Here is a 15133-nt window from a genome sequence, read left to right on the forward strand (position 1 = left end):
GCCGATCGTCAATGAAGGAAAGCTCATCAATCGAAACAACTCAGATATAAAACGCTCCGTACTACTCGGAGTATTCTAGCTAAACTCTATATACTATATAATATATATAATATATATATATATAAAATATAAATATATTTTAATTTTTATAAAATATATAGTAAGTTATTTTAATAGTATTATCTCCTATTATTATAGAGTCCTCCGGCTGTAATAATTATCAATAATATTAAGGATTTGGTATTATCGCAGTTTTTCACGCGCTAGAATTTAAGCTTTTGATATATTTTATCCGTTATATTTAATCTATTCTAATCAACCACCTTAGCTTGACCCTTCACAATTTTTCATCCAAGGTTAAAAACTTGATAGGCAAAAAAAAAGTTTTACTATTAAAGTATCCAGCCTAATCTATATATAGTATTAATATATATACTCTATATATAATATAATATATATATATATATATATATAAAGTTGACCATAGAAACCTGCGATAGCTAAACGGAGCCGTTTACTATCGGAGGTTGTTTTCGATGATGAGAGCTTCCAAATTGATGATCGCTCCGCTAACATGATCTATACCACTAAAGTGTTGTAGAAATCAATTTTCAAATCCTTTTCGACATCATTTGCTAATGATGCAAGGTTTCAAAATTTGTAATTTTAATGTGGATTAAGAACGTTTTCTCGTTAACGGTGTAAAGATATCCAAATCAATTGAATTTTTGTTAGAAAATCTATACAACTATCTTAAACAAATCTGTACCTTGATCTTGATTACCAAGACTTCTATCATCATTTTTAAAAATGAATATTTATCTTCACCATTCATGTTTCTGTTCACGTAGGATGATAAATAATAACTATCGAAAATGCGTGAAAATTGATTTCTAGGTTGTTTAAATGCGTTTAGATCATAATTAACGGAGCCCGATCGTCAATGGAAGGAAGCTCTATCATCGAAAACAACTCAGATACTAAAACGCTCCGTCTACTATCGGAGTATTCTAGCTACTCTAAATATATAATACGTAAATATAGTAGTATATATATATATAAAATATAAATATATTTTATTTTTTATAAAATATATAGTAATTATTTCTATAGTATTATCTTATTATTATAGAGTCCCGGCTGTAATATTATCAATAATATTAAGGATTTTGGTATTATCCAGTTTATTCACGCGTAGAATTTAAGCTTTTGCATATATTTTATCCGTTATATTTAATCTATTCTAATCAACCACCTTAGTCAATCCTAGAGGGCCCACATCATCCTAATCATATATTTTTCAATCCAAAGGCTAAAATACTAATAGCACCAATAGCTTTGTGCTATTAATGGTATTCCAGCCTAGTTCTACTATTATATATTATATATTACATACTTAATTTTTATATAATGTATTTTAAATATATTTTATTTATAACTATAAATTATAATATTAATATATATATAATATTATATATATAATATTATAATTATTATATATTAATAATACATAATATATAGAAAAAGAGAAAAAAATATATAATAATTTTTTATTTATATTTTTCTTCAACCAAATAATCGTGATGAAAAATTATTTTTTTTTCTACAAATTAAATACTAGAGAGTGTAAAATTTATTTTTCATCAAAATTTTTTTTCACAGTTTTAGGTGCAAGGAAACACACCCTAACTAAAGTAGGCTCAACTATTTGCATATATTTTATAAGGACTAGCGACTTTTTTTTAGGTTCATCGTGCTGCGAACAAACAGAAAACATATAAATAATTAAATACTATTTTTAAAATTTATATTAAATTAAGAGTTAATTTCATATGAGTTTTTACAAATATAGTGAATTACAAACATATCCATACAAAGTTTAACATTTATTTATTGTTTCCGTAAAAGTTATGATGTTTTCAAATATGTCATTGTCGTTAGTATCTACTAGAAAAAATTAGTTAACCATAGGTAAAATACTTAATTCTAATTAGTTAGTAAGATGAATTAACTTTTTTTTATCCCTCTTTAATTGATAGTTGGAATTTTTGGAACGATGTATTTGTGATGCTAAAATGATTATTTCACTTATAAAATAAAAGGTAACTTCGGATACCATTTGTCCATCCATGTGGTTTCGCACTTCTTTACTTTAATATCATGTGGTTTAAAGTGTATAAAGTTAGTGCCCTGTGTTTTATTTTTATTTTTTCGTCAACTTCTCTGTTAATATTTCGCTAAAGTATATATATAAAAAACTTCAAATACTCTACCTAGATTTATCGAATATTTATTTTAGTACTCTTTAGTTTTAACTTTGTCAATGATTTAACGGAAAAAATTAGTAAATCAATAATAAAAAGATAAAAATAAAACCACATGACACAAAAATTGAGACACGTTAAACTACGGGGTACTAAAGTGAGAAAGTGTGAAACCATAGAGATGATATTTAAAGTTTTTTCTAAAATAAATAATATTTTAACGATAACAAACAACAATGACATATTTGAAAACATTAAAACTTTTATCGGAACATCATATGAAAGTTGAACTTTGTAGGAATATATAGGGACGGAGCCATGTATAGACCCAAAGGGGCCATGGCCTCCCTCAACTTTTTAATATTTATTTTATAATTCTTTGGTAGTTTATAAATTTTTAGTTAATTTTTAAAAAATATGGATTTATCTTGTAAAAAAATTTTAGTGTTAGTATAGAGAGCTTTCTCTCTTCTTATGTATTTATAGGTGAAAATATACTAAGAACCTCTTAATTATAGTGCATTCTAAAATAAGTACTTTCAACTTTAAATATTTTATTTATACATTATTAACTTTATAATTATTTTGATGAGCTAATTTATTTAACTAAATAAAATATTATAATAAATTTAATAGCTCTATTAGATATTAGTTATTGGTTATTATTATTTTATTAACAAAAAATTAAAAATTTAAATTCCAACTAAATTCCAACTAGATTTAGTAAAATTCTTAAGTTATTTGAATAGAATAATGTAAATAAAATAATTGGAAGTTAAGCGAGTGTAAATTAAAAAAATAAATTTTATATATTTTAACATTAATTATCTATTCACTAAATTTTTTTATTAAAAATTTGAGTAGTTAAAATCTTATTTATCTACTAAAATTTTTATTTGTACATATTTTGGCCCCCCTCGTAATTGAATCTTGACTTCGTCCCTGGGAATATATTTGTAATTCACTGTGTTTACATGGACTTGCATGAAATTAATCCTTAAATTAAATACTAGATTAGATGAGATTAGATATATTAGATTTAGATTAGACAGAAATATACTGAATTATGTGGCTGAGACAGAAAAGAAAGTTTATCTTTTTAATTATACTTTTACTTTGCGACCAATGTTTCAACCGAGTTCAAGATGAAAATATTATCTTCTACGGCATAAAATCTCTATTCTCGTATCTTATTTACTTTTTACAATCTATGATTAGATCATAGATCTGCGTCTATCTTCTATAATTTCATCTATCTAAAATTTTAAAAAAAGCTACCTAGATTAGATCATATTTTTATTTTGTACATAAAAGTATTTACTTTTGACAATCTATAATTAGATCATAGATTTGCGTCTATCTTCTATAATTTCATCTATTTAATATTTAAAATGAAAAAAAAAACACTACCTAGATTATATTATATTTTTATTTTCTACACAAAAGAAGATGAGCTAATTATCTAGAAGTTCATTAAATTAATTAAGGATGCGATAATGCATTTAAATTCCCCAGACGGATATTATTATTATTATTATTATTATTATTATTATTTGTTAGAGTGATCTTTAGAAAATTTAAAATTGGCCAACGGTTTCAACTTCTACGTTTTTCTCTACTCCACCACTTGAACTAATTAAAACATATAAAACGTAGAATAATTTAAAAAAATATTAAAAATTTAAGATAATAAATTATTTACTAAAATTTTGACATAATTATTTGTCGAATTATAAATATATATATAATTTTAAGACTCATTCTGGAAAAAAAAGAAAAAGAAAAAAAAAAGTCCACAGCCCAAGATACGATTCGAAAATTTGGAATTATTTCGGTCATCGGACTCGTCCGAGTTCGACTCGGAATTCACCCGAAAACGCGGGAGTCGAATTATAAATATCGCTCGAAACTTTTTCCCAGTGGCGCGATCTCTCTTTCAAAACGCCGCGCTAATTCCCCTCTTCTCCCCCACCCCACTTTCTTAATTTCCTTATAAACCCTAGTTTTTCCCGTCCCTTATTTCTTACTAACCTCCCATCGCCGTAAAACCCTAGTTTTTTCGATGGAGGAGGACGATTTTCTCCCCTCCACTTCTCAATCTGTAAGTCCGATCTTCGTTTATTGTTCTAATTATTCGAATTTGTTTTTTGTTCTGTAAAAATTGGTCCTAGGGTTCTGTTTCCTGTTGATTTGTTCACCGCAATTGGACTCTTATTCCCCCTTTTTTGGCTAAATTATGCATGTTTTTTTTTGGGATGCGTTGTGGTCACAATTCTAGGGTTTTTATGGCGATTTACGGTTCTTTAATTTTTCTCTTTTGGGCTTTATGTTGATTTACATTACATATTTCAATCTCCTTTAAATTTGCAATTGTCTTACTTTTCTTTTGTGTGTTGTTCATATAGATAAATTTCGATTCAGGAGAAGGGACGAGCCACTCCCTTTTGTCTCAATCTTCTATTTCCAGGAAAATCCATCCCGTGGTGAGCAGAGGATTTATACATCACTGTCATTTTTCCAATCCAATCCGTCTTCGAGAATATTTTTTTTCCCCTATATTTTTTACCTGTTGCTTTCCGTGAGTTATTATTAATCTTCTATTTGTGTGTAGGGAGCTACTCTAGAGAACCTGGGCAACACATGTTTTATGAATGTGATCCTTCAGTGCATTACACACATGGTTCCGTTTGTGCAGAAACTTCTCTCGGCCGCTCACCCTATTCCCTGCTCTCGTGAGAATTCTAACTCAAGTACTTCGTTCATTTTGCCTAGACTTGAAATTTAATGTTTCTTCTCTTTTTCTTATTTAGTGCTTTTTTGATTGCATGAATCTGTTGAAATCTTGCAGATGAAGAGGAGGGATTCTGCACTTTCTGTGCTCTGAAAGAGCATGTTGTCAAATCTATTAACGCATCTGGTTCTGTCCTCGTTCCGACCAAATTCGCAAAAAATCTAGACAGTATCCTTTTTTCTCCTCTCTTTTTTTTTTTTTTTTTTTTGACTATTTTAACTTTACTGTCGAATGTCTGTGATAATCAGTGTTAGTATTAGTTGTATCAAATAACTGTCAATTTTTGGCGGTCAATCGATGCCAGTTGAGCATAAAGGAGAATTTTTTTGATCCTTAGGATGAAAGGTATAATATGGTAACATCAACCCTGGAAGGATGAAACAGTACTTTAACGGGAATATACAATTGCCAATTCCTTTTTTAGCATTAACATTAAGACGCCCTCGCTATCAGCCTGCAGTTGTAAAGCTGTATTTCACTTTATCATCCTGTCATTTGGACCCACTATACCACCTCATAATTGCCGTTTAGATTGCGCATTATAACTTGCCATTAATTGCTTGATCTTGTTGATCCTTGTTCACAGTGGTTTGATGAGTCCTGCTGTTATACTTGCATGCTATGTAGGTAATAATTAATAAATCCCAATGGACAATTAGAACAGGAACCTCATGGATACTATGCTTTCTTCTCCAGTTTGGAAAACCAGTATGTAGATTGCCTCGTAAGGCTAGTTAAAATATCATGTTTTAAAAATTAAATGCAATACATGCTTAAGATATACAAAACGATGCAAGCTACAACCTATATTATGGAAGGTGAAATTCCTTGACATGGTTTGCCAGAAATATTACCAGAATATGAAGAGAATTCCCAAGAGGATGCACACGAGTTTCTGCGGGCTTTGTTGGATAGGATAGATGACTGTTCTCTTGTTTCAAGCTTACAAGACCAGCAATCCCTTTCAGAAAACAGCATTGTGAAACAAGTATTTGGAGGCCGTCTCAGAAGCCAGGTATATTCCTTAGGATAATTACAAATTGAATCCCTAAAATTTAAGCTTCATTTCAGTTTCATCTATAATGTTTTAATTGATAACAAGATATTTCCTAGAATACACTGCCCATATCAATTTCAACCTCATTGTTTCAATTTCAGCAATTTAGCCCCTGGAGTTTGACCCCAATTTCAATCTGTCCTGAACAGTTCCTATTCTAACTACCCAAATCTAATTATAGAGCTTGTGTAGTGCTCTAATAGAGGGACTTAATTTTATGCAGAAACTCCTAGGTTCTAAATGCTATGTTTTAAACTGCTAAGTTGAAACTTGAATGGAGTTCAAACTTTGAGGGACAAAAATAGTAGCTCATTTTTTTTAATACTTTTGCTTTGGAAGTCATCTAATATGTCTGATTCTCCATATAACTATTTAAACGCACTTCTTTTATTTTCAGCTGAGGTGTTGTGAGTGCGGTCACTGCTCAGAGACGTTTGAACCCCTCCTTGATCTCAGCTTGGATATCAATGATGCCGACAATCTAACAGATGCCCTACTATCTTATACAATGGTTGAGAAAATTGAAGCCAAGTTCACCTGTGAAGGCTGTAATACTCAAGTGTCAATGAAGAAACAGCTTACGTTGGACCAGGCACCGGATGTTGTAGCAATTCAATTAAAGCGATTCAAGAATGATGGCCATTGTACACATAAGATTGATAAGAAAGTGGAATACCCATCAGAGCTTGATTTGAAGCCATATCTTAGCTGCCCAGATGAGAGAGTGAGTGTTTGTGGTGTTCATAAATGATTATGTTTTATGGTACAATTTATTGATATTTTTGTAATTTAAGCACTTTACTTCTCGAACTGTCTCATCTATTGCACTTCCATTCAGGTTCATACATTTCATCCTGTTGTTTCATCAAGCAAAAATCATGTTCTGATATTCTTTTCCTTCTCATGGCAGGTCCAAACAAAATATGATTTATACGGAATTGTGGATCATACGGGCAGTTTGGCTTCTGGTCATTATGACTGTACCATACGTTCTTCTGCAACAGCGTGGTACCAGTTGGAAGATGCAGTGGCAAGTCTCTCTTGGTTTTTTCAGTAATATACCTTGATAGCTTGCAGTTTGCTAGGATTGTGTTTTGGTCAGTTTGGATGGAGTTCTGACAATCGAGGAAATTGAATTAAGTTGAACTAAACTATAAGCAGAATAAAATCGGTTTCTGTTTGTTTGATTGTTCTGGCCAAATTCTATAGACATAGTGGCCAAGTGCTGGTTGATTCTAATTAATAGTTCTCTCATCTGATGGCTGTGCTGTTTAACACTTTTACCATCAGATTAATGTCTAATAAGTATAACCAGTCACCATTTTTTGAGTGCATCAAAATGTGCAGAGTCGTCTCTTTACGGTATTTAACAATAATTTGCATTATTTTGGCCTATCCAGTTTTTGATTTTAAAACCAGACTGAGCTACAAAGTGTTCTCTCTCCCTCCAAACTGGAGTTGACTGAATATTTGTAGTAGCCAAACAAACCGAATGAGATACAGCATTTCGGCTTGAGTTAAGTTTGTCCACATCATGCACCGCTTCTACTAACCCAGGAATGTACTAATATTTTCTATTCAAATGATGAGACTGTCACAATGCAACTCAAGTTGGAAGGGGCTTTTGGGGATCTGGTGAATATAAGCCAGATTGCTAACTGCCTCATCAACAAACCCGTAAGCGCTTTGCCCCTTCTGCAACTGAGTTGCAGGCGACAATCTTGGTACTTCAAATAGAATTTATACAACATTTCTGAAATGTCATTTATGGTGAGAAGAATGGACCCCCTTTACGGGCTCGGAAGTCCGTCTTGGCTGCCAAGTTAAGCAGAAGCTCAAGAATTATTCAATTGCTGAACGCCTGGCTTTAGCCTCTAAATTTGAGAAGCTGTTTCTAGAAGCTAGGAGGGCCAAAGAGTCTTAATTTTGGTTCGTAAGCATGTTTATGATTCTTATAATTGCTTTCGTGTCACTATTGCAGGTAAATCAAGTTAAGGTGTCCTCGGCACTAAACCAGTGTGCATATCTTCTCTTCTATATTAAGCAGGGTCTATCACCATGGTTCTCGAGTTTACTCCCAGCAAAGGATGAATCCCAACTGGACAGTGCCACTAACACTTCCCCGACATCGGTGATTGAGAATATCGGAAGAGTGCATTCCACATATCATGCTGAGAAGGATGAAGAGTGTGGCCCATCCAATACCACCTTTGTCTCGGATGATACAGAGACATATTATAATACCGCTCCTAGATTATGTTATGCTACACGTGGTGACAAGATAGTCGACAAAGCTGATGCGGACCAATCTGTGACACCACCTGCAAGAAAATTCGACTCTGTTCAGCATGTCATCGATTCCACGTTCCACGATGAGAAACTGGGTTAGTATTTTTTGTCCGGCAATTGGGTTGGGTTAGAAAAGTCAAAAGTGGGATTTCCAAATGGGAGACAGCTCTTCAGAATGCCATCTTGTTTTCATTCGCATTCACGGGCTTCTTCCATTTATCTTCATCTGTTTTGGTAATTTTGAAATTAGGCTATTCTTTTAGTTTTATTTATACCATAAATGTGCCGGTTCATTCTTTCTGTGACTTAATAAAAGGGAAACTTGATTTTTTTGATAGCTAGATTATTTTCGTAGGTTGATTTTATTAGTCGTAGTGCACGGGATGCTTCCTTCCTTTCATTTTTATTGTTCTTTGCGGTCAAATTATACCATTTATAACAGTTTCATCATATTTAAATCATGGGTTACAATTTAGTCACTGAAGTTTGATATGGAAGAATTTCATTCTATCCCGAGTTTCTCAATTGTAACAGTTTAGTCCCCAAGGAATTGACCCTAATTTCAAATTTATCATTAGAGTTTCAATTTAGTCCTTAAAGTTGACCTTGATTACAGTTTGAACTTGGTTTCAATTTCATCCATAGAACCTGAAATTTTAAAAATGAAGTTTTTGATGATGGTGCTGGAGCTGACACTTTTCAGAAGGCAGAAAAAGAGGAAGGATTTGATTGTTGTGGAGAACAAACTTCTTTGACTTGGTTGTTATAATTAAACTATTAGGACAAAATTGTAAGTCAGACATTGAGTATCGCATTTCTTATCAACCATTACTATTTTTTGATCATTTAATATGTTTTTTCTGTTTCAAAAATTACAGATGACGACGAGAAAGAGAACCATTTAACTCCACGAGCCCGAGTGAGATCAAAGGTCAATAGAAAGGTCAACAGCTCACCGAACCTTGGCGTGAATGTACATATTCATAAGTTGCTTAGAGGCATGCAAAGCTCACGAAGAAGATGTATTTTGGAGTGCCTCACCACGAGGCAGAATTTGACGACCCCGCCTCTCTGTAAGACGAAAAGGCCAAAAATGAATATTCATCACTTACGCGGAGGGGAGGATTCTGCTCCCTCGACATCCCGTTCGTTTCTCAGCCCTAGCTCTGTATAATGTGGCTTAGGATTCGAAGCCCGAGTTATAGCCTGCTTCAGACAGCTAACTCGACTGTCTAAAAGTGTGTCCAGTGTCTGGTTTGATCTTTCTTGATCAGTTTTGGTAAATCATATGCATAAATGATTGAGAGTTAGTACACAATGGGTCTTACCGTAGTGTTTTCTTTTTGTAATTCCTTTTTGACTTTCTTTTTTATTCTAATTATGATTATTTCCTAATCTCAACAATTATTTGTTCATTTTGTGAGATCTACTACTATGTTCTCTTTGCAAGGAAGAAATATTGAATTAGCACACGCAGTAACATAGTAGATTATATCAATGTCAAGATATTTTTTGGTTGGTTGATTATTGAATCTTTGTCTAGATTAACTTCTAAATTGGTTGGGAATTAGCTTGACCTCATGACCCTTATCCAGAGATCAATAAAATTGGGTGCCGCAATAATATAAGGCGAATTTACATTTTTAATAGAATATATTTACTTGAACCGTGCAAAAGAAAAGAAAAAAGAATATTCCACTGAATTTCAGTATTCACATTCTTTTACGGGAGCTTGTAGGTTTTCTTTTTTGAGAAATAGAGGCACTGGAATTGCATTCTACAGTTCCAAAAATAATGCCTTTTTATTGTTATCCTTTTCCCTTAATTTCAGGAAATTTCCAATACCACTTACGAAAATAATTCAAAGAAATAAAAGAAACAAAAGAGAGCGTTGATTGAAAAAAGAAAGTTAGGAGCCCAGTGTCTAAATGGCCTTTAGTTGCAGAGTCCCAACACATCTCTCAACTAATTTACACCAATGTAGCGAACGGAAGTGCATATATGAACAATCTAATCCATATCTTGTCAGAATCCTTGTGGAAAAGTTTTAAATTCCTATATTAAATAGGCAAGGATCAGTAGCTAAAAGGCACTTCGCTATATCCATGGAAGAATTTCAATAGTATCTCGTTACAGAGCTCCGCGATTTAATCTAAAACCCCCATCCCCAAGTTGCCACGAACAATCAACACGACTCGGCCTTAAGTGCTGAATAAGGTAAAGCATATGCTGTCGCTATGTAGGTCTCAAGAGGTCCTCAGGAACCATCTTTCTGCAAACTTCTCCTTAAAAATTCTGAGATTGCAGCAGAAGCAGCACGGCCACGATCGAGGCAGTTGAAATAACCTCGCTCTAAGTGCAAATAAGAAACAAGAAAATATTTCACCAGTAGGACTTTGATCTAATGTATCGTAGATTATACAAGAACTACGTGAATCTGACAACAATACATGTGAGGATGTGTGGAACAAAAAGAAACGGTGGAAGGATATACCTGGCATCGCCCCATGGGTGACCGATGTTATGATTCCATGCTCAAAAGGCTCATCATGCTTAGAAGATGATCCTTCCGGAAGAACTGCGAGAGGCGAATTTGGAAAGACCAAATGCATAAAGGCTTGCATTTTCTGTTATTTTTGAAAGAAAGAATCAATAATGTTCAATGTTTTAATCACTGAATCAATTGGAAACACAATCTTCCAAACATTCTCACACAATTGTCTTTATTCGTATATACTTTGATAACTAATTACCTGCTCTTCTACCTTGGTTGGGTCTAAAATAACAGATCCAGTCTCGGACAAACCACAACAGATTGCAACTGCAGAAGTCGTAATACAAGCTTATTAGCTATACAAAGTGTAAATTGGGTAAAAAGTAAGCTCATTGAATAGCTTACCAGCAAGATGTTTTAAGGGAATTCCAGCATCAACAAGCGCTGCGCAGGAAGCATTTATGGCACATGGGAGAAGCTAGATTATCTTGTAAAGGATTAATCATTGTCAAAATAACATACGAATATGATAGATTATTAGCTATATACATCGTACATCATATAGTTCAATTGGGTGTGCAAGCAAGTCAAAACAACCTTAAGGCATAATTTGTTTTTCGGGATAAATAAACAGGATAACCTTTTAATCCCTATCCTAGGATAAAAGAGAATAAAGTCCATTCTACACTTGCCTTGAGCATGGATGATTGGATAAGTGGGAGTAAAGTGTCGGAGAATACAATTCCAGTTTAGCTAAGAAAAAAGAAGAGCTTACTTCAGATGCATTGGGAAATATATATATATATATATATATATATATATGGAGAGAGAGAGAGAGAGAGAGAGAGAGAGAGAGAGAGAGTTGGAATACTATCGGTAGCAAACGGGCTCTGTTGCCACCGATTTGTTTTCAATGATGGAGCCTCCAAATCGACGATCGGCATTGTCGAACATGATCTATACCACTTGAATTATCTAGAAACCAAATTTCATACTTTTCCGATATTGTTCTCTTGTCCATCAAGTGAACACAAAAATGACCGGCTGAGAATAAATATTCTTTAAAAAGTGATGATATGAATCTTATAATCAAGATCGAGAGTATAGATTTTGTTCTAAATTGTTTAAAGAATTTTCTAATAAAAATTCAATTGATTTGATTATCTTTACAACGTTAAACGAGAAAACGCCTCATATCGACCATTAAAATTACAAATTTTGAAACCCTTTGATTATTAGGTCAATAATGTCAAAAAGATTTGAAATTTGGTTTCTAGATACTTCAAGTGGTATAGATCATATTCAACAGTGCCGATTGTCAATTTGAATGCTCCATCATCGAAAACAAATGAGTGGCAACGAAGCCCGTTTACTACTGATAGCATTCCAACTCAACTCTCTCTCTCTCTCTCTTACATCTATATATATATATATATATATATATATATAGAGTCCGGCTCCTATGCTATCGGTAGCACGGAGCGCTCCGTGCTACCAAGTTGTTTCCGATGATGCGGCTTCCAAATCGACGATCGGCTCCGTTAGACTTGATCTACACTATTGAAAGTATTTGGAAATTAAATTGCAGATTTTTTCGACATAATTTGACTACTGATCAAAAGATCTCAAAATTGACAATTTTAATGGCCGATGTGGTGTGTTTGTGAGTTTAACGATGTAAAACAATTCAAATGCGATGAAAATTTTATAGAAAATTCTTTTCACTATTTAGAGTAAGATCAGTATATCTGATCTTGAATTTAAATCTTTTATCATCATTTTTCATGAGATTTTTATTTTCAGCCGTTCAATTTTAGACTACTTGTTTGATAGGTAAATGATATCGAAAAATTATGAAATTTAGTTTCTAAATATTTTCAATAGTGTAGATCAAGTCTAACGGAGCCGATCGTCGATTTGGAAGCCGCATCATCGAAAACAACTTGGTAGCACGGAGCACTCCGTGCTACCGATAGTATAGTAGGCTTATCCTACAGGTAATGCTGGTGAGTTTCGTTATCCACCCAAAGTCCTGGAAAGTAAATGAGTTTATTTCACATGGATTACAAAAGGATATGCTGATAGATGTTTTGGACTATGTTATAGACAAACGCAGACACACACATGAGTAATGTAACATAAAGGAAAAAGAATAAGGCCAAACCAAAAATTACTGACTACTAAGATATGAAAAGATACGGAACCATCATCGCCCACTACCTGCAGGGAAGAGACATAATTTCTCAGAAACTAAAAAGCACATTAGGCATGTGTAATTACATAAAACAGGAATGGCTTGTTTTCATATGTTTTACAAATAATATATATATATATATATATATATATATATATATATATATATATATATATATATATATATATATATATATATGCAGTAAGTAAATTATCTTTTAAAGTCAGAAAGTTGTGAGTGCTTTCTCCGATTCAGACAGCAGAAAGCAAATAATAAAGAAGTATCAAATGCAGTAGTAAAATCTACACTGGGGATGGAAGAGTTTGCATGCGCATTAAAACTTACCGTTTATAACATCCCCTTATATTGTCATGGTTACAAGTAAAACCATTCTGTGCTAGCATAATAGAAGTCGCTCCAAAAAGGTAATTCGAATGTCAGTTATCATACATTAGGTCGTATATATTCTCCAAGTAAGGCAAATTTATAGGAGTATAAAATGCTCATTCAAATAAACGAGACATACTAACAAAACCACTTTACCTGAACAATGACAGAGGTAGTGGTATTTGGGTGGCTAGTTAGAAGACAAATGCTCTGCAGTGTTCTTTTCAGGATCATTTCATACTCCTTTTCTTGTTTTCCTGCAAATTTCAAATTTGCCCTTGAGGTTTTGAAGCACTAAAAGAATAGTTACATATAAAACCTCCAACATTTATTGGACGTACTCTTCTGCCCACTTCAAAACAATGCACTGATGATAAGTGATCAAGAAAATATGGACTAGTCCAATAATTACATAATTCAAATGAGATATATACAAATCAAAACAATATGACAAGCTTCTATGATGAAATTATAGGTTAATACCAATTTGTCCAGTTTTAGGCTTCCAAATAACCTCAATCGAGGCTTTCTCGGGGTCATCACCCTTCCTTGTTCCAGCTTTCGGACCATAAACAGCAGCCAATACAATTGTATCACCTAGGGTTTCCAAACGTGAACAAGGAACATCATCAGTATATCTAACAACTCACCGCACCTCAACTGAACATGAAAGGAGCAGAAAATGGCAGAAATGAACAAATACACCCCTCAACTACAGGCAATTCATGAAATAGACTAAATTATTTTTTCTTTTTCATCGATGTGCCCCTAAAGTTCCCATGATTTTTACAGTTTTACATCATGTCCATCAATTGAAGTGGGGACTTTGTTAGTATTAATAGCAATTCTATCCAATTTAACCATCGTGAACACTTCTGCGGCTGATAAAACTGCAGATTTCTCTAACAAAAAGTTATATGGTGTCAACTCGAAGAGCAATAGTTTAGATTAAAAGTGATCGATGAAAGAGTCTCCACATATTTTTACCAAAATATAAACAGAAACTGAAGAGAACTGCAATAAGCACCAGTAACAAGACAGGTAATAGGGGGAAAAAACGATGCTTTTCTTGTAGCAAGACGAAGCGTTTCAATTTACAAGTGATCGAAACCCTAAAAGCGTTTCAATTTACAAGTGATCGAAACCCTAAAAGTAGCAGCGGAAAGAGAGGTTTTATGGTTCGCGTTGCAGCACCTTGGGACCAACGAGCGGAGCCGTGAGCGCGGTGAAGCAAATTGCGAGAACAGGTGAGCGGCCTCATCTGATTAGCGTTTCTCCCGTCCAAACGATCCATCCCCATCGCTCTCATCCCCGCCCAATTCGAGAGCAAGCAATATGGAGGGAGGATCCAAAGGAGGGCTAATGGGGAGAGATTCGAAACCCTAGATTCCGATACCTTCTCCTTCTCAAGCAGGTGCTTGCTAGGGTTTCGAAGTGCGCCGGAGGAGGAGGGAGAGCGCAGCGGAGGGGTCGGAGGTGTCGGAGGGGACGATGCGAAGGGTTTTTCCGACGCTCGGGGCAGGTTGGGAACAGAGGGGTTTAAGATTAGCGTGGGTGCTTTAAGATTGGTGAAACGATTATGTATGGATACCCCCTCAACCACAGGGAATTCTGAAAATGATACTTATTTTTTAAAAAAGTTCAAATTATATATATA

The 15133-nt window shown here is 33.6% G+C and overlaps 2 protein-coding genes across 2 annotated transcripts; one reads left to right on the forward strand and one right to left on the reverse strand.

Annotated features, from left to right (window-relative positions):
- LOC109707262 (ubiquitin carboxyl-terminal hydrolase 20-like) lies at window positions 4160-9816 on the forward strand. Its single transcript, XM_020228413.1, has 9 exons — window positions 4160-4365; window positions 4670-4747; window positions 4876-4996; window positions 5113-5223; window positions 5901-6070; window positions 6510-6836; window positions 7023-7142; window positions 8094-8496; window positions 9280-9816. Exons 1-9 carry the CDS (start codon window positions 4327-4329, stop codon window positions 9573-9575), a joined length of 1665 nt encoding a protein of 554 aa, XP_020084002.1. The 5' UTR covers window positions 4160-4326; the 3' UTR covers window positions 9576-9816.
- LOC109708216 (exosome complex exonuclease RRP46 homolog) lies at window positions 10272-15012 on the reverse strand. Its single transcript, XM_020229863.1, has 8 exons — window positions 14671-15012; window positions 13960-14073; window positions 13633-13733; window positions 13095-13115; window positions 11301-11373; window positions 11155-11222; window positions 10896-11028; window positions 10272-10753 (listed from the first exon to the last, which is right to left on the reverse strand). Exons 1-8 carry the CDS (start codon window positions 14783-14785, stop codon window positions 10659-10661), a joined length of 720 nt encoding a protein of 239 aa, XP_020085452.1. The 5' UTR covers window positions 14786-15012; the 3' UTR covers window positions 10272-10658.

Source organism: Ananas comosus, linkage group 3, assembly GCF_001540865.1.
Source record: "Ananas comosus cultivar F153 linkage group 3, ASM154086v1, whole genome shotgun sequence".
NCBI classification, from domain to species: domain Eukaryota; kingdom Viridiplantae; phylum Streptophyta; class Magnoliopsida; order Poales; family Bromeliaceae; genus Ananas; species Ananas comosus.